General features: G+C 44.3%; 1 protein-coding gene across 1 annotated transcript in view; it reads right to left on the bottom strand.

The window, feature by feature from the left end:
- Positions 1–8,366: 8,366 nt before the first annotated feature.
- Positions 8,367–20,559, bottom strand: part of SIAH3 (siah E3 ubiquitin protein ligase family member 3) — a 51,259-nt gene continuing 39,066 nt past the window's right edge. Inside the window, 1 exon segment of the mRNA XM_065862474.2 lies at positions 8,367–9,204. Within this exon segment, the coding sequence (XP_065718546.2) occupies positions 8,611–9,204 (594 nt within the window). The 3' untranslated portion in view covers positions 8,367–8,610.

Raw genomic sequence — 20,559 nt, 5'->3', positions numbered from 1 at the left:
CAAAATCTTCCCCAGACAAAGTGATTTGAATGCAGTTGTCACCACTGGATGAGAAAAGAACAGTAAGCCATAGGCATTTTAGTGACAATGAAAATGCTTCTCAGCATTACCACTGTTGTTTCTGCCTTTCCCTAGAGGACCTGAGACCAAATATTTGTGTAGCTGAGGAGTCAGGAGGACCTCTCCTCATCATGGCCTCACGTGAGAGCTAGCCAAAAGCAGCCTTTATTTACACAGCCACTTTCCAACGCACTCCTGCTTCACAACAAATATGTTCCGAAGCCATCTTGGTTAGTGCTTCTCTGATCAGAGATGATTACCATCGAGTCCTTTAATATGCAATTATACTTTGAAAGGTCACCCTGTGAAAATGGTGCCATGAGGCTCCATGTTTATTGACTGTCTTCCCTGGATAATTTGCTCACTCTATATGTAATGAATAAATGCTGTTCTTGGCTGCTGCCCAGCCCGACAGGTCTGACAGCCAAGCTGTGTCAGCTTTCTACCAGGCCATTATTGCCAAAACTAAAGGTTACTCCAGAAAAACCTCTTAACCTGTAGCCGAGGACTGTCTTTTTCCTGTCACATTCGCATTTGGGCACTTGGCCATAATCTTCCTCATCAGTGTCTCTCCATTTCTTCTCATTTTCAGCACCTGATGAACTCCACCACTCCTTGTATCCCAGTCAGATTTTGTCCAACTCTCAACTTTCTTTTGCAGTGTAGCTCCTAATTTAGCTGTGATGGTTTAGACTTCTCTCTAGAACTGGCTGTTGTGTTGGCTTGGCACAATCAGGAGATGAAAAATTTTGTTTGTTTGTTTGTTTGTTTTTACTGTCAGACAGTATATCAGCCTTGCAGATGCCTGAAATTGGCAGGGTTAACTTAGCTCCAAGATGGACAGTTGACCCACCATGGTCTGAGCCAGTGACTTAACCTGATAAAGTGCTGAGTCTGTTGTGGTAGAATGGCTTCTGATGCTTGTGCTGGCTCACATGTAGTCAGATCATGGACCTCAGAGCAATGCAGTGTTAGCATAACGACTTCACAGATCTATGGCTGGAAAGGATCATTCTGACCTTGTGGCTGGATGGTGTACGTGTGGTTTCTGCAAGAAACATGTTCCTGGAGGACATCATCAGGTCTGGAGAAGAGCTACATTGCACCTATGCTGCAAAGAAATCATGTACATCACTGAGGAACTGAGAGCCCAGAGTGTGACACATTTGACCTGACAGCCCCTGACTGCATGGGAAATGTAACCATCACAACACAGGGAAACTAGATGAGCCATTGTAAGACCTTCACTTTGGTTGCAGCTTGAGTGGACTCAGCAGTGAATACAAGTGCATTTTTGGAGAAAGGAATCTCTGTTTCTCTCTGGATGGGAGGATCTCTGAAGTTAAGGCTTGTATTCAAGGACTTCTCAGCACTTGTATCTGTGCTATTTAGAGTTTCTCTCTATGTACAATGATGTGCCCTCCAGGATGTGCACCCCTGTGGTGCATCTGTGCTGCCCCAGTGTCGTGGACAGCTGCACTGCTGGTGACTCAGCTCTGGTTCCTCCAGGTTTCCAGTTGAGAGAGGAAGAGCGATCAGGAGTGAGATGTGAGGAGCAATCACAGGTGAAATGTGACACAGCACAGACAGTATGATTAAGTGCTCACCCTCAATACACTAAGGACATACCATATGCAGAAATCTTCTTAACATGGCCTCTCAGTGTGTACATAACCACCAGTCAGCACATGTCAGTTCTGCATAACAGGCTATAGGGCTGGTGAGTTTGCCATAACTCACAGACTGCTCTGTCAACATCAGCCAGTACAGACATAGACTGCTGGAGGGCCCAGGTTTAATCTCTGCCAGGTTTCAGCATGGAAGCTATCACACACGATCGCTGTACAGCAGCAACAACAATTTACAGGCTGTCAGGAACTCAGCCAGTCTTCCTTGGACCTGGGGCTGTCCCTGTCTTCTGACAAGCCAGCAGAGGAGCCTCATGGAGGCTTACCCAGAGGAGACTGGATAAATCTCCTTGACAGCTCTGACACTGGTCACACCATTCACTAGATACTTATACTATTTTTCTTTTTTTTTTTTTTTTTTTTTTTTTTGCAGTACTGGTTAAGTATTTCTTTGCAAAAATTATGGGAGTGACAGATCAGGGGCTGTGACCTGCCAAAATTCAACCCTCTCTGCTTATTGGAAATCTTTTTCCAAGGACACATGTCACAAGAAACTGCTGTCCAGAGGCAATAGCAATTTAGTTTTGCTGCACTCAGGACTCTCCTAGCTAATTTTTTTTTTTAGTTCAGCATTTCTTTGAGAAATCAGGGTAGTCCTGAGACTGTCACTCTTCTGGTTATGTTCTTCCACATCTCAATAAGGCAGAAGCACAGGCATCACCCAAATCTCATTTTGAGTAATGATCCCTTTCAGGATCAGCTGCTTCTTTTAAAGATGCTATCAACCCTAAAAGACCTCACTGCATTATTATTTTATGTTAGTGTATTATGCAATTATTCATTTTTATTACTTTGATTCCCAGAGACATTTCTGTGCATCAAGTTCCTACTGTGGAAGGTGCAGTACCACCTAGCCATGTTTTGTAGCCTACTGTCATCATCAGAAGCCAGAGAGGAATCCCGAGCTATCTGATGGAGATATGAATGGGCCTGATGTTTCTCTGCAAGATGCTGTTTTAATTCACAAAGCTAAGAGAGGGACTCACAACGATTTTGGCTGCTGTTGGGCTGAACATCTCTACAACTGGTGTCATCCAGTTCTGCGGTCCAGCCACTTGCCACAGTTTATTGGGAGAGATCCAGAAGGATTCCCGTGGGTGTGTCTATTGCTCCTGCTGTGAAAAGCAGAGGCGAAGATGCAGCATTTGCCTGCATCCCTCCCATGCACACAACGAAGAGCCTCGCAGAGCCTCAGTGGAGCCTCGCTGTCTCGTGCCCTAAAACCACCTCTTGCGGAAGAGATGCTGCACTCTCCCTACAGTCTGCTGGCCAAGCAGTCCAGTCTGAAAATAAAGATCCTTTCCAGACATGTTCCATATATGACAGTGTTTGCTTTACTTTTTAAAGTGGTCTCCCTCTAGTAGAGGAAGGAAGAATATCTGAGTTTCTCTTGAACTCAGGCCAATAGGACCTGACTGGCAGTGAAATTACTCTTGCTATACAGACAACCAGTCTGCAGCAATAAAGAAAATGTTTTTAAGTTCACCTGAAAACTCTGCCCCAAATCTCATGTTTGCATTTGAAGAGGTTTATTCCTTTGTCTAAAAGCTCTGATTTTTCAGCCTGCACCACATGGATGTTGAAGCAGTTCATCACTGTTGCCATGAAAGTTCAAAGTCATTTATCTCCAATAAGGTTACTTGATGCAATTTCTAACAGCAAGAACCCCTCATTCCTGGGGCTTTCTACAAGATTAAGTGATGTATTCAGATAGGCAGTGTCTCAGGAGGATTTTCAGTACCTAGAAGATATAAAGCTCATTCCAGTCGAAGGACAGCAGGCTTTGCAATTGGTGTTTTCTATTTGCTTCCCACTAAGGTTTGTTAGGTTCTTTTTCGAAGCTTGGCACCCATTTGTGAAAGTACTGTGAGAACAGCCATCTTTGCAAAGGACAGTAGTTCTCATCCTTCTCTTGAAGATGATCACTGCCTGCTAATCTTTCATATGCTTGTTCTTGAGCGGTAAAGCCCAAAGGGGTATAAAAAAGCTATGCATTAATCTATTGCCTTTGTGGAGAAAGAACGACTGATCATAATCCTAACCAAGAGTATGAGGTATAGGTTTAATTTGATGTTCTGCCAAAGGTTTTTTGAGTGATTTTCGGCAAATGCTTTCCTTCCTTGGTGGGAGCTATGCAGGTGAAAGACAACAAAATGTTAGGTGCCAGGACTTGGAGGAGCCACTAGCAGCTGCAGATAGCTGGGTACCCACTTTGGTGTGGAGCAGGACTGGTCTGAGTGTCTGCACTCACTGTGCAGCATCAGGGCCATCTGCATGCAGACCCACAGTGCCAAGGGCTGATCCTCTCATCCGCACAGCTCCCAGGACAAGGCTCCCAGCAGACAAGAGACCCTTTTACTAGGTAGACGGTGCTGATGTGAAGAGACGTCCCTGCACAGAGCCTCAGCTCCTCACTGAATTGCTGCTCTCAGGAGGTCTGGTCATTTTCCTGACAGCTCCCGCTGTGACCTCATTCCAAGTGGATTCTGTAACGTTTCTGTCTGGAGGTTGAGCTCTTCCCTCAGTTGTATATGTTTGCCTCTGGAGCCTGCAGGCACTATCCTGTGCTACCCTGCTCTGAAACCCCCTTGTTTTCTCCAGGGTCATCTCTGCAGAAGATGAATCATCTTTTTGTGCAAATAGTTCTTGTGACGATACATGTGGCAATCTCTGTCTTTCATCTGTCACTCACATGGTGTTAGCATTCGGAGTTAATTGGATTAAAAAAAAAGGGGATTACAAGCTTATGCTTGTGTCTGAACAGTTCAGAAGCTGCAGCTCCTCCACGTGAGAAGGTGTTTCTGATCCAAGTGGAGCAGAAGTGCATCTCCAAGTCTGTTCTGATGGACTCTTTTCCAATCAAAGTGTTTTTCAGGTGTTTTATGGGCTAGAGAAGCAGAAAAATCACCTATACTAGAGTTCTGACAACTGGGTTTCATTCCTCTGATGTCCAAAAGAGAGAGCCATGCAGCAATATCTGGCAATTTATTGTAAACCATTCATCTTGCTATAACCCTTTCATTCTCCAGAATTTACTATCCCTCCTTTCTTCAGTAGGTCTGTATTCATAAAGGATGGTATGAAACAGAGGATGTGATATCAGAGTCCAGTGGGAAAACTACTGCCCTACTTCTCAGCAAGCCCTCCAGCTGGCACTGGCACAGCGAGATCCTTTGTCATCTTCAAGATGATGAGACTCAGGATGCTTCAGCTGATTTATAAGGAGTCATGGATATATGATGTGAGTTTGATTCATAATGGGATGGAGCTGAAAGCACTAATGCTGTTTTACTGCAGATCTGGCATTAACATTTACACTGTGTCTGATGGACAGTGCACAAGAACCAAAGTAGGTTTTCTAGTGGGTCTGGTAGCTATCCATCTGGCTCAGCCTGATGGAATTACTGTTGCAATTTACTAATCTAGGCACAAGAAAATCCACCCAGGAACAAAGATATGTAAAAACTCTTTAAAAACCTCAAACACCATTTTGTCTATCTTAAAAAAATTAAAAAAAAAAAAAGACAAAAACAAACCCACCCAAAACCTGCTTTCAGGTAGACAGGGAAACAGAATTTTACAACATCCACATAGCGGTTTTTGCAACACCTCATTCTCTCATGTACCAAATGAAGGACACTGCCTTACTTCAAAGAAATGTAAGTGTAAGAGTGTGTTGTTCACATTTTTGGAGGAATTTGGAGTGACTGGTATAATACATTATAAAGATGTAAAATATTACAGTACAAAATGAATTCTAGGAGCCTCAATTCCAGCCCAGATTTAGGAATCCAAGCTACAGCTGCCTTTCAGCCATGAGTAGAGAGCTGTAAAAAGTGCTATATTATGGACATTATCAGAGTGCACGTAAACTGAATTTCTTTGTTGATCCTACTTACCAGTATTTTAGGATTTATGTCCCAAAATGTAGACTATTTTCTTCACCTTTGCTTTATGGCAGTGAAGGTTTGCTCATAAGCTTTGAATTATGACAGAATTAGAATATCCTCCACATCAGAAAGTCCTTAAATATACCCTTAAAAATTTGAGTTTTATGTTGAGATACTTATGAAGGCTGGATTTAGGCAACTGCGTCTTCTTTCTCTCCAAAATGTGTCCTCCTTTTCGGTACTGGGGATATTACTAGGCAGATTTTCATCAGTACTCCAATGTATCTAAATCTCTGAAATCCCTGCCAGAACTGGGGCTTTGCAGCTGTGGAGAGAGCCAAACGGGGAGGTTACTTGCTTGGCTGCAAGGAGCAGCAAGAACAATTTAAGCAACAGCACCCAAGAGGCAAAAAAAGGAAGAGGCAAGAAGTACCTTGAGCTCTGCAAGGCAAAAGGTAAGACCCAGGTTGAGTGCCTGAGAAAGGGCTGAGAAGGGTGGCCACCAGATGAGGGTAGGACTGGGAAGGAAATGGAAAGGCTGAACTTTTGATGTGGTCATCAGAAAACACTGGGAGGACACATGGGATGTGAGGAGGTCCATGCCAGGGGGGGTCACATTGCCACTGTGTCTCATACTGCACTGAAACCAGAAAACCAGAATGCTGGCAAGGGATGGAGATGCCTATCCCAGAGAACTGCCACTGTAACACTCATCCTACCAGAAACACCCTGGTCCTTTGGCAAGGGGTGGGCTCAAAAGTACCAACAGCTCATTCTTCATTTCAGTAGATAATTTAAGAATAAAAGGTGTCAACTAGCAAGAAGCAGATAGTCTGGAAGAAGTGAATACCTGAGGAATATTCCTTCCACAAGCACCAGTTGTGATCAGGCAACAAATATTAGGTTTCTTACCACAGTGTACAAAGAATTCAGGAAGTTTAAGCTAGAGGAATTGCTTTTATTGAGGTTTTATTGTTTCTGCTTGGTTTTAATTCAGCAGCAGAATATTTGCTGGAGGAACTGGAGAAGCCAGTTGCAGTCCACAAAAATGCCAATGATTTATTTATAGCTATCATTTAGGGAAAGGGCAGCAGTTGCTGGTTCTGAATATTTAACATCACAGGGAAAAAACAAGCCACTTCAAAGCCTGTGTGCTCCAGTGAAGCACTGCAAAACAGTATGTCCCCTTGGCCCCCCAAATTCAGAGGTGGGAGAGCTGTGAAGATATGCCCCAGCATACTCTTACAGGGACTGAGACTTCTTCTTCACACTTTAGCTTGAGTGGTCATGAGCAGCCTGTTGAAGAGACCCTAGAGACCCTAGCTCCTCTCTGAGCAGTGACCTGCTACGAAAGCCAAAGGAAGGGGGCGAGGTGCATCTGCAACTCAGAAGACATTACCTGCGTAGCATTCATCTCAGGAAAATTGCAATTTGTTTTATTTCACACATCATTTATAATAATTCCCAGGAGAGCAGCAGGTGGGAGAGATTTGCATCAGCATTTTTGCTTACTCAAAGCTCACTACAGTGAGATGCCTTTTGAAACACTGAAGGACTGGTCTTAGCTTGCTTGAAAGGAAAGGATTCTTTGATTTTCCAAGAGATTCAAGCAATGACCTTCAGTCCCTCTAGCTACTAAATGACTCAATCCACCAGATGCTTCTCAAAAAAAGCATCCAGGAATAGCCAGGACACAGCCACTCATGAGCAGAAGAGAAAACAGGAAAAGACAATTTCCCATGCTTCTCAAGTGTCACAGGCACTGTAGAGCCCCCTACTTCAACACATTTCCTGCTGCGGTGGGATTTCCCTCCTGTTGTTGGCTATGGAGGAGACACGCCTGGCTGCAGATGGGAATGAGTGTCAGGAGAAGGCCAGCACCTGCTTCTGACTCTCCCCAAGGAGCCATCCAAGGGAGAAGCTCTTAGAGAAGACTGTGTCTTCTTGTGGCTGTTGCCATCTGTGAAACAAGCTCAGCAGAAGAAAAGAACCATCACCACCCCCCAAGTGTATGGAAGAAAAAAAATCAGGGTTATTTTTCAAGATGAACATTTAAAATCTCATAGCCAGTTTGCAAGAAGATATTCTGGCTGCACTGTTTAAAATCAATATTTAGCAGCACACACTGTGGGTCTAAGGGGCACAGAATTCAATAGCAAGTTCAGTACACAACTTAGGACGGCCCTGATACTTCATTTTCTGAAAAATCTCTTTTTGAATGTTTAAGGAAATAACAGCTAAAAAGGTGAATGGCCCTGTGGCTGGCTGTGGTTATCTCTAGCCTGGAGCCAGACCATCTAGCAAGCCTCTCACTGCCCATCATGACACAAGAGTGAGATTTCACCACCCACTCACTAGATGTCATCCCCGTTAATGCAGGATGATTCTTCCCAGGCCCTGGCTCAGCAGAGGTGGTGACTTATTCTTCTGAAGATTTCATTGTTTGGGTGGTGAAGGTTGCTTCCTCAGAAGCTGAAAGGAGCTCTGAAATTGCCAGCTCCCCAGGGCTTGCTTGTGACCACAGTGTGAGAGTTCAGTCACTATTGGTAATATGGAAATCTGGGTGCTCTTGTCCATTAATGGAATACTTTACCTTTTACTGGGCAGGGGACCTCCTTAATACCAAGCAATTAGGCAGGAAATGAAGGAAGCACATTTGCATACAGCATGCTCAGACCAAAGGTTTCTATGAGTCACCCTGGGTACCTTTTCCAGGAGCAAGTGTTGTTTCCAGTGTTGCTGGAGGGCAGCAATAAATTGATTAGCCTCTTTAAAACTTCTCATAAAATTGTATTAACAAAACAGTAAATACATTACACAGAGACTGTAACCACAGGATGTTTACATAATGCCCACTGTGGACAAGTACTAAATACCATAAAAGACCTGAGACCCCCCCAAAAAGTCCACAAGTTCTTGCTCTCACAAGGCAGCTAGAGCACCATTGTTCCTCCTCCTCTTCCTCTTCCTGCTCACATTTCAGCTTCGGTGTTGTGAACTTTGCTGGTGGTTATTGCAATTCCTATCGCTAGGCTTCCGTTGTCGGAAAAGAGCTGAGCCAGGGAAGTGTTCAGCACAAGGCAATCCCCGTCTGAAATGACAGAGTCAACACGCTCCAGTACCGACCTGGGGGTCGCCTCCCATTTAAGGCGCCTCTGGTTCCTGTTGAGCTCGAGCCGGTAGGTGAAATTGTCGGCTTGGGTCGGCGTGCCAATCAGCATCATCGTAGCGAAGAATTGGGGGTGGCCTTCATACTTCTCCTGCTTCCTGAGGACCAGCAAAAACTGGTGTCCAAGGCAAGAGTGCATGATGATCCAGTCTGTGGGTGCGGGCAGGTGCATGTCCGTGGCCAGGAAGACAATCTCTGCCCCCTGAAGGATGTTGATGTGGTGGGTCTGCCTCAGGTGGGACACCACCACCTCCAAGTGCCCTTCCCATGGGCAGGAGAAGAGCGGGCACATGCAGGGAACCAGCTGGGGGTCGTGCACAGCTTCGTGATGATGGCAGGGAGGGAGGACACCTTGCTCCGCAGATGTCTGCGCAGCTGCACAGCGGGTCGGTGCATACTATGAGAAGAGAGAAATTACATGTGATAGCAGGTGGGCCAGGAACTGGTGCAGATACACAAGGTGCAAACCCCATAGACACCAGCCACCTAATACCCCACCTAAAACAACACCAGTGAGAACACCAGGAACTCAGCAGTGTGGAAACCAGGCTGAGATCAAGCGCAGCGCAGGCCTGCATCTGCACAGCAGAAGGTGCAGGCAGTTGCCTTGTTCTCCAGGAGGAGAGAAAAAATACTTGAGCCATGATAGGTCACTTAAAATGAAAGTGATGTATGTGTTTAAAAGGCAATTTCATTACTTTTTGGGGAAAAATCTGATTAAAAAGAAAAAAAATCACAGAAAAGCAAGAACAGAATGGGGCATTTTATATAGTTAAGGCTCTTGCAGCTCAGAACAAGAAAATGAAATATGTATGGCTTTATTATTCTTTAATGAAACACACAGGTAAATACAGGCATTTCTCCTGAAAAAATATGCTTTGGAACACCCATAATTTGTCAAATACAAGTCAGGTTTTGTTGTATATTATGCCTTAATTTTTTTTTTTTTGGTCAATGTATTTGTGTTTAATTGATACGCTTATCTCCATAAATCTTAAATGTCTCTCAAAGGTGGATGGGTGGCACTATTATACTAAAGTAAATTTGGAGTAAGGTAAGATAGCTAGCTGAAAAGGCAGCAGGTCTTGCAGAATAATTCCACATGAGGAGTAGGAAGCGAAAGCCTCTAACCGTGTCAAGTGGATGTTGTTGAGGAGAAATGAGAAAGTCTTATTTGACCAAAAGTGCATCCACATGTAATGCTATTCAGAAAGAGTAATGACTCTTTGCAATAACTCTGTAGGCAAACTGTAAGGCACAGGCATGCCGGTCATGATTCACCCTACCCAATTTTAAGCATTTACTTCAGCCATTGGAGACAAAAACCTGGTTCCCTTGGACTGCATCTGCAGTCAGTAGACGGAGACAGTTCTTCCCAGTGGTGGGTTCAGGTCTCCGCTGGACAAATTCACCTTCTAAAGGTGACACTGGCTGCAACCTGAGTGACTGAAGCTGAGATCGCATCTGTCTAGTTCTACCAAAATTTTAGATGCATAAATGCAGAAGGACATTGTCTCCCTCCGAACTCCTTTGGAGATGCTTGTAAGGAGTATAAGCATTAAGAGTACCTGTATATATACATGTCCATTTTGCTTTAATGTATGTTTTAGGAATATTCATGTAATCAGCTGGAAACAGCCCTATGTCTGCTTATTTTAACATATGTATCAAAAATTACACAAAAAATAGTATGGTTTAACATCTAACAGTTGTCCTCTGCCATGTGACATCTAAGTCATAGCAGATACAGGCTTTATTCAGCTATTTTTGAACAGAGATTTTTTTCTTTTTTAACCAAGGAGAAGCATAATCCCCTAACAGGTGCCAGATATGTTGCAAATGATTCATTGTCTCATCTCTCCATGGATACCATGATGACTTTCATTACAGCCTTGCCATGAGAACAAGTGTTTGTATTTCAAGCAGTTTTTCACACCAGAACTTTCACTTTTGCTTTTCAAGATGTTTTGGAAGGCAACCTCTTGGGTCAACTGTCCCAACACTCAGATGACCAGGGCTTCCTTGCCAACCAGGATTACAAAGTCCTGTATATTCATTCTCATTTTGTCAGTAACTGCCAATGGATGTGATGGGCAGAGCAGGGTTGTGATTATTGCTACTGTGAAATTCATGGTTCTTTCCAAGGCACTGGGTGTCGAATTGAGCTGTTTCTTCTGTCTCTGATATCTGCTATGAAGAATAATTGACTTTTTAAGCCCCATTATTGAACCTTGCATCTTTTTCTTTGGAGAATTATTACTTCGATACCACTGTTCTACTTTTCCTCACATTTTATTTGTTTTGCTGTATAAAATTCAAGAATATAAACTTTCCAAGAAGATAATGAATTGAGGACAGATAAATGACTGTCATTGTCTGGGAAATAAAATAGGTCATTATAAACTAATAGAGATTTAGCTGCCTGCTTATCACAGTGGGATTGCTGGTTCACACTTAATTCTACATTAATTTTTGCATCCCATTAGAATGAAAGTTATGGTTAATTTAAACTCTTTTTGGTGAAGGAGGTTACTGCAATGGCAGATCATAAAAGCCTTTAAAAAAATCCCTGAAATGCTAATTGCCTCATAAAATGAATTCTAATCTCCCAATCTAATACAGTGGGTGTGAGCAATTACTTCCTCTCACCAAACTGTTAATGCAACATTAGTGATTATACTAATTAAAACTAATGAACTCATACTCACATGCTGATAAACCTCTCAACCACTCAACAAGTTCCAGCCTTCTATCGGTTTTATTTAACTCCTCTTTAGGAAGATGAATCTTAAATTAACCTCTTGAATAACATTCAAAATTAGGTTTTGAAATGTGAAGCTTTATAGACTGTGAATAATTCCTCTCCAAAGATTACCAGAGTCAGAAAAACCATTTCCACTGAGGATGTAATTGAATTTAAAAATGCATTCTCCTAATTTGATAAGCATGGAGAGCAATGGTAACTCATCCATCTAAACTGTATCCAAAGTAAGAAAATACAAGTATCTCCAGAAATCACTTGATGACAAGCACTTTTCTATGGCTCAGGAACTGTAAAAATAAATTATGATGAATGATTTATTCAATGTGTCTTTCTTAATTTGTGATTTTTGTGTGTATGTGTGCAAATAATTGAGAATTCCCTTTCACATCTTACATTTTCAAAACTTTTCCATTAATCACTTCAGCAAAGAATTTTTGGTTTTACTTTTTTCAGTTCTTTTTTTTTTTTTTTTTTTTTTTGTAAATTCTGGAAATCTAGCACAAAGCACATGATCTTTTTTTATTCTCTGACAAGGTGAGAACCATCTTCAAAATCTGGTTTCTGAATTATTTAACATTTCTGTTTCTGAATTCTAAATTTTGTAATATTCTGAAGGAAACATTTAAAAATTCCCTGTCTCTGAAAAACGTGTCACAGAAAACTATAATTTTACTTCTGCTTTTGAGGAATGAGTGTTACTTTTGAGGCACCTGTTCCCTTGTTGGTCTTTCATATGGCTATGAATCAAACCTCTAAAATTAAAATGCAAAATGGGCCTAATATGGTCACCTTGAATGCATTTAAATTCTTAAATAAATATTTATGAACATTTTTTCTATGTTTAATCTGCTCCAGTATTTACTTTCCATCATTTATTGCCTGAATACCTGATAAAATTAGGTTTATTCTATGGTTGAGTCAGTCCAGTATTACTCTCAATTATATTTTAGCCTATTGGGCAATTTCAGTCAAATTTAACTGCGTGATAGAAGTCCCAAAGGCTTTAATTTTCAATAGGTTTTGTGAGGAGAGGCAGCAGGGTAGAGAAGTATGATGCTTTTGCCTCTCCAGGGAAGAACAGCTTGCCATGTGGGCAATATTACATTGTCAGATATGAGGGAATCTAAACAACAGCAGTTTGATCCTGAATGTATTATAGACACCAGAGAATCCACACGAGACAGTATCTTTACGAACAGGAGAAAAGGCTTCAGCCAGAGTGCTCCTCATTAGACATGAGATAATCCCACCATGAGGCATCAAACCACAGGAAACCAGGCTCTGCCACTCACAGAAAAATTTCGATTTAATGATGCAGCTTATTATGGTTCAATTCTCTTTCAGAACAAGTAATTTGGCAAAGAGCAGTTTATAAACACAGTGCTCTTCTTATGTAAAAAAAACCCCAAAAGGTTATATTTGGACCTGCAACACAAGGATTCTGGATCCTGCCCCAGCCTTTCTACAAAATTTCTGCTAAAAATATGACAAACTGCTCTAGGTGTGACTCATATGTTCTAACTTTGATGTCTGAGGAGTAGGTGGCTAACTCTGAAGAACATCAGCTCCTTTTACAGCTAATGCAGAGCCCTGGAGTGCAATTCACTTCGTCCCAAGAGGTGGCAAAGGAACATTCTCCCAGACAACTGCTCTCTACACACAGGCAGGACCAAACCCTTCCTTGGGGCAGACCCATAGAGGTTTTACTGGTTTCTAGACAAGGAGCAGAAGGGCACCTGTATTTTGGTCAGAAAAGTGTTGTATCACTATAGGCTTCTCCTTCTGCACTGGGGACAATGCAGGCTGTAGAGAGAGAAATGGACACTTGTTCACACGTGCATGTAAATTCGTGGCTCCGTATCACCATTACCTCCAGTCACTAGTGACTTGATCGAAAATCCAGGGGGAGGTCAAAGGGTAGGTGCAAGAGGTAGAGATCTCCAAGAGCTTCAAGAGGTAGGAAAGACACAAACATAGCTCAGAGTCTGCAGCTACAAAGCTGAGGCGCTCACCCAGGAGAGTGGGCTCCTCATACTCCAGGGAACCTTTCGTGTTTTAACTAGTGAAGACTTTAGTTCAACTAAGGCAAAAATAGTGGAAACAGAAGCAGCAGCCCACACTGAACCCCTGCTGGGTGAGCTCCCAGCCCTGTGTGGTGCAGGCACCAGCTACAAGTCCTTTTTCTCTGCACATTGGCACAACTTCAAACAGGAGAGCAAAGGTGGCTGCTGCCCTGAGCTGCCAAAGGCCTTGCAATTCAAATTGTGACTTGCAAATGGAGAATTTGCTCACTGCAAAGCCCTCAGGGTGAAGGAGGGTAGAATCCAGTCCTTACACTCAAGGGAGATGACCCAGACTCTGTCGATGGTTGTGAAGCTTAAGGAGGAGGTTGAGACGCTGAGGTCCATCAGGGAGTGCGAAAGGGAGATCGACTGGTGGAGTAACACCCTTACGTGCCGGTCGGAAAGGCCCCAGGGAGGTACCCCCGAAAAGGAGATGGACCTCCTGCCCTCCCGGACAGAGGCGGAGGTCCTGAGACAGCCCCACCCTTGTCGCTGTCGGGCAGAGGTAAATGACCTAAAAAAAGATGAGGGTTGGAAGCTTATTCCAGTTCGGCATCACAGGCAGCCCCACTCCCTGCCTGATTTGCCTCCCCAGGTGCCCCTCCGTAATAGGTTTGAGGCCCTGGATCTTGAAGAAGAGGTAGGTGAGGAGGTGGTGCCAAGCCTGCCTACAAGATCACATAGGAAGAGGCGGTTGACTACACAACTGAAGACTACCTCTGATAAGAAAGATAGAAGGGTGATTGTAATAGGAAATTCCCTTCTGAAAGGAATAGAGGGCCCAATATGCAGGGTTGACCCTCATCTTAGGGAAGTCTGTAGTCTACCTGGAGCCCGGATCAAGGATATTGCTAGAGAGCTCCCCAGACTGGTGCAACCGACAGACTACTACCCACTGCTGGTCTTCCAGACAGATGGGGAGGAAGTTGCTTCCCGTAGTCTGAGGGGAATGAAGAATGACTTCAAGGTCTTGGGAAGGATGGTGAAAGATTCAGGGGCTCAAGTGATCTTCTCTTCACTCCTTCCCTCTTCAAGTGACGATGTGGGGTGGAATGGGAAAATTCAATCTCTAAATGGTTGGCTCCAAGACTGGTGCTACAGGCAGGGCTTTGGTTTTTTTGATAATGGCTGGTTTTATAAGACTCCAGTCCGGACAGTGTTGTGCAGGAAAGGCTTATCTCGCAGAGGCAAAAGGATGCTGGGGCAGGAATTAGCTGGGCTCATTTGGAGAGCTTTAAACTAGGCTCGAAGGGGGATGGGGTTGTAGTTGGGCTTGCCCCAGAGGGGCAGCATTCTAAAACAGATGAGGACCGGGTGGCCTCCTGTGCCCCTAGGGAGAAATTGGTGTGCTCTGCTCGCTCCCTGAAATGCCTGTACACCAATGCGCGCAGCATGGGGAATAAGCAGGAGGAGTTAGAATCTTATGTTCGGTCGGGAGATTATGATCTGGTGGCAATTACAGAAACGTGGTGGGACAGTTCACATGACTGGAATGTGGTCATGGATGGCTATGCCCTTTTCAGGAAAGACAGGCCAGCCAGGCGTGGTGGTGGAGTTGCTCTCTATGTGAGAGAGCAACTGCAATGTACTAAATTCTGCCCAGGAGCAGATGAGGAACGAGTTGAGAGTGTATGGGTCAGGATCAAGGGACAGGCTGGTAGGGGTGATACTGTTGTAGGTGTCTATTACAGGCCACCAGATCAGACTGAGAAAGTTGATGAGGCCTTCTATGCGCAGCTGAGAGTGGCCTCACAGTCACAGGCCCTGGTTGTTGTGGGTGATTTTAACTTCCCTGATGTTTGCTGGAAGGACCATTCAGCCAGCCAGCCACAGTCCAGGAGGTTCCTCCAGTGCATTGATGATAACTTCCTCATGCAGATGGTGGAGGAGCCGACCAGGAGAGGTGCACTGCTGGATCTCATCCTCACTAACAAAGAGGGTCTGGTTGAAGCAGTAAAGGTTGAGGGCTGCCTGGGTTGCAGTGACCACGAGATGGTGGAGTTCAGCATCTCGTGTGGCAGGAACAGAATAGCAAGTAGAATTGCAACCCTGGACTTTGGCAGGGCTAATTTCGGCCTTTTCAAGCAACTGCTGAGGGAAACCCCATGGGCAAGACTGCTTGAAGGAAAAGGGGCCCAAGAGAGCTGGATTGCATTCAGAGATTGCTTCTTCCATGCTCAGGATCAGAGCATCCCCACACGTAGGAAGTCGAGGAAGGGAGCCAGAAGGCCTGCGTGGTTGAATAGGGATCTGTTGGGTATGCTCAAGCAGAAGAGGCGAGTTTACAGGTCATGGAAGCAGGGACTGGCCACTTGGGAGGAATATAAGGCTGCTGTTAGAGGATGCAGGAAGGCAGCTAGGGTAGCCAAGGCCTCCTTAGAATTACAGCTGGCGAGAGGGGTCAAGGACAGCAAGAAGAACTTTTTCAAATACATAGCAGATAAAACTAATACCAGAGGCAATGTAGGCCCACTGATGAATGAGGTGGGTGCCCTGGTGGCAGAAGACACAGAGAAGGCAGAATTGCTGAATGCCGCCTTTGTCTCTGTCTACTCCGCTGGAGGATGTCCTGGGGAACCCTGTACCCCTGAGACCCCGGATGAAGCCAGGTTAATGGAGGAGTTTGCTTTAGTCGATGAGGACTGGGTTAGGGAACAATTAAGTAGTCTGGACGTCCATAAATCCATGGGTCCAGATGGGATGCATCCGCGGGTGCTGAGGGAGCTGGCTGAAGTCATTGCTAGACCGCTATCCATCATTTTTGCCAAGTCTTGGGAAACGGGAGAGGTGCCCGAGGATTGGAGGAAAGCAAATGTCACTCCAGTCTTTAAAAAGGGCAAGAAGGAGGACCCGGGTAATTATAGACCGGTCAGCCTCACCTCTGTCCCTGGGAAAGTAATGGAACAGCTTATCCTTGGTGCCATCTCAAGGCACATCAGGGATAAGAGGGTCATTAGGGGCAGTCAGCATGGCTTTACCAAGGGTAAGTCATGCTTGACCAACCTCATAGCCTTTTATGAGAATGTAACAAGGTGGATGGATGATGGCAGAGCGGTGGATGTGGTCTACCTTGACTTCAGTAAAGCCTTTGACACAGTCCCTCACAGCATCCTCACAGCTAAATTGAGGAGGTGTGGTCTCGACAATAGAGTAGTGAGGTGGGTTGCAAACTGGCTTAAAGAGAGAAGCCAGAGAGTGGTGGTCAATGGTGCGGAGTCCAGTTGGAGGCCAGTATCTAGTGGAGTGCCTCAGGGGTCAGTACTGGGGCCAATATTATTCAATATATTCATTAATGATTTAGACGAGGGAATTGAGTGTACTATCAGCAAGTTTGCTGATGACACTAAGCTGGGAGGAGTGGCTGACACGCCAGAAGGCTGTGCCGCCATCCAGCGGGACCTGGACAGGCTGGAGAGTTGGGCGGGGGATAATCTGATGGAATTTAACAAGGGAAAGTGTAGAGTCCTGCATCTGGGCAGGAACAATCCCAAGTTCCAGTATAGGTTGGGGCATGACCTATTAGAGAGCAGTGTAGGGGAAAGGGACCTGGGGGTCCTGGTGGACAACAGGATGACCATGAGCCAGCACTGTGCCCTTGTGGCCAGGAAGGCTAATGGCATCCTTGGGTGTATTACAAGGGGGGTGGTCAGTAGATCGAGAGAGGTCCTCCTTCCCCTCTACTCCGCCCTGGTGAGACCCCATCTGGAATATTGTGTTCAGTTCTGGGCCCCTCAGTTCAAGAAGGACAGGGAACTGCTGGAGAGGGTCCAGCGTAGGGCAACAAAGATGATTAAGGGAGTGGAGCACCTCCCTTATGAAGAAAGGCTGAGGGAGCTGGGGCTCTTTAGTTTGGAGAAGAGGAGACTGAGGGGTGACCTTATTAATGTTTATAAATATATAAAGGGTGAGTGCCATGAGGATGGAGTCAGGCTCTTCTCAGTGGCAAACAATGATAGGACAAGGGGCAATGGGATCAAGCTGGAACACAAGAGGTTCCACTTAAATTTGAGAAAGAACTTCTTCTCAGTGAGGGTAACAGAGCACTGGAACAGGCTACCCAGGGAGGTTGTGGAGTCTCCTTCCCTGGAGACATTCAAAGCCCGCCTGGACACATTCCTGTGCGACCTCACCTAGGCGTTCCTGCTCCAGCAGGGGGATTGGACTAGATGATCTTTTGAGGTCCCTTCCAATCCCAAACATACTGTGATACTGTGATACTGTGATACTGTGATCTGGAGTATGAGGGCGAGTAGCACCGCTGCATTGTAGAAGAATAAAAGCTGCTCAGGTCTTCAGAGTGAAGATTAAATGTCACTGTTCTGCACTTTCCAGTGCTCCCCAGCGTTATACTGTGAGCCTGGATACTTCATTCTTACTTTTCCTTACAGTAATGCACATAGTGTGCAAAAAACCATCCTTTTACATGTCCATGAACAGTGCAGCATGTGCTGAGAACATCCCAAGGAGTGAGGACAAGGACTCATTTGTTGTCCAGTCAATAACGGTTTCTGACAGCAAAGCAGCTGCTGTGAATAATTATCCTTTTCCAGACACTTCACACCTGTGCAGATGCATTTTATCGAGCGATCACATACAACTTCGCAAACACTCATTAATTCACCCCTTGGCTGGGCTATCTGCTTGGTGAAGTCAATGGTGTAGTCCAACAGCAATCACAGTAGAGCTTCAAGGCAGGGTCACCCATAAAATGGCATACTGAACTAGCAGAAAGTGCTCCCTCTCTACCCAGGTCCAGCTTCAGCACGTGCTGAGACACTGGGGATTGGACTAGATGAGCTTTGAAAGTCCCTTTCCAACCCAAATTATTCTATGATTCTTACCTAATTCTCTTCCCGAGGGGGAACCCATATCTGCTCTTTCTACTGATCCAAACTCTTTCTTCCTGAGCTACAACTTTCTTGGCTGGATTACAGGAGACATGGTAGGAGCCAAGCATGTTCATTGGTGGCTGTGACCTCCAGTGGGAGCCAGGGACTGAGAGGGGTTGTGCTCACACCCCTGTTACAAACTCACCCCCTGTGCTAATGCTGCCTCCTCCCATGGCTGACCCCACTCCAAGCTCCAGGTTCCCATTGTCTACAACTTTGTAAAACTTAGGCTGTTTGGCATAACACCTGATTCAGGCTGACTTGAAATATATATGTTACATATGCACTTATGTAAACATACATAAACATATTTATATATAGACTTGTAACACAGGTCTGTTGCAAATATTTCTGAGAACAATGCAGTGGGGAAAAAACACATTGTTTTGTTCAGGTTAAACCATTCTGGTATCTTTTTTATTTTAAAAATGGTGGGTGATGATGAGCTAATTTTTAATGTCATTGTGAAAACAGTCCCAAATTTGAGACTGCATTTTTTACAATGTCTCTGAGAGGAGTTCATTCTGTCATGTATTTTTTCTTCTATGAGGCTCATTGCTGTGGCTGTCTCTGTGCGTCACAGGCACCTGCTAGCTGATATCTATGATGTTGAGCTGAAGTACAACAGCAGTATTATTTCCTAGTTTAGGATCAAGGAATTTAGGCACAGAGAGATTAAAGATCCAAGTGTATTGACCATATTTCACACAGCCCCTAAGTTTTCACTGTAGAATTACCTCCTGGAGCATTTCATACTTTCAAAACCCAGCCTCCCTTAACTTCAGATGTAGCTACCAGTGATTAAACTGCCTGCCAATCAAGTCTAAGACGTAAGGTTAAGCAACTTGGGAGCAGAGATCAACTCACAGGAAGCCATCCAATATCACACAGGGCTTTCCAGGCAGAGTCATGAGTGGAATCCAGCTGTCCAGTGCAATGCAGTTTTCCTTCCAGCTACAGGACCTCTTGGCTAACCTGCCATCACTTATCTCCTCTATCACCCTACGTGTGACAACAAAGGATGCAGTCGCCCTGGAGGTAGGTGAGCAACCTGGAAATGTGCCATGACAACTTGGTGAACTTTTGTCTTTGACCTGAAGATTTCTGCAGGCAAGGAAGGGCCTGTGCCTGAAGCTTTGTGATGCTTTGGGTGAGAGCTCCATGACAGCTTTCAGGGTTTCTGTTGGAACAAATCTGCATTTTCTTCGCCAGTGAAATTTGCCATTTATTCAGTTTTCTTATTGTCTTCCTCCTCTTCTCTGGCTTCTCAGGCTCTGATTGCTTCTTCTCATCTTTATTGAAACTGCCTCCAACAATTTTCTAATTCTCAGCTTTATTCTGCCTCATAAAAGATTTGCCACCCACTAACATCCACCTCCACAGTACTTACACCCACCACACAGGGACAGATGCTTGAAAGAACTATAAAGGTGACATGAAGAAACTAGTGAGTCTTTTAATCCCGGTCTTCACTTAATTTCTCTTCTGCTATTTTTTAGCATGCAAATGAGATTTTGTAAATCCCTCAGATGAAAGAAAAGAGACAGAAGAAAAAAACAAAACAAAACAAACAACCCTCAACCTATTTTTTCCAAAGCTGTACTTCCATATCTGAAATTAAGAAGTCCAAGCCATGGCTCATGTTGGGGATTTATTTAAAATTTTAATTACACAAAATCCTATTCATTATGAATGCATCTGTTGAATTTCTTAAGTACTGAATGTTAGTTGTAGCTTTGGTAGTGGAAGGATTTGTTTTCTCTACTATCAAATGGCAGAGAGAGAACAACTTCAAACTCATTTTACTAATCTCATTCTGCAACGTAATCAGGCATGACTTGGTGACATAGTGCACGGGATGTGTTAATGGATGTCCTAATACTAATTACACACGTCTAAGTATGCAGAGAAAATGCTGCTTTAGTACATGTCCACGCTGTAACACCACTCTTCTCTGTATCAGAGGACCCTACATTTTAGATGAGGTCACATATTTTTAGAGGTATTTTGGAAAAAAAAAAAAATTTTTTTTAGTA

The sequence above is a fragment of the Patagioenas fasciata genome, chromosome 1 (genome assembly GCF_037038585.1).
Source record: "Patagioenas fasciata isolate bPatFas1 chromosome 1, bPatFas1.hap1, whole genome shotgun sequence".
NCBI lineage: Eukaryota > Metazoa > Chordata > Aves > Columbiformes > Columbidae > Patagioenas > Patagioenas fasciata.
The sequence above is the reverse complement of the archived record's forward strand: the minus strand, read 5'-3'. Positions and strand labels throughout refer to the sequence as shown.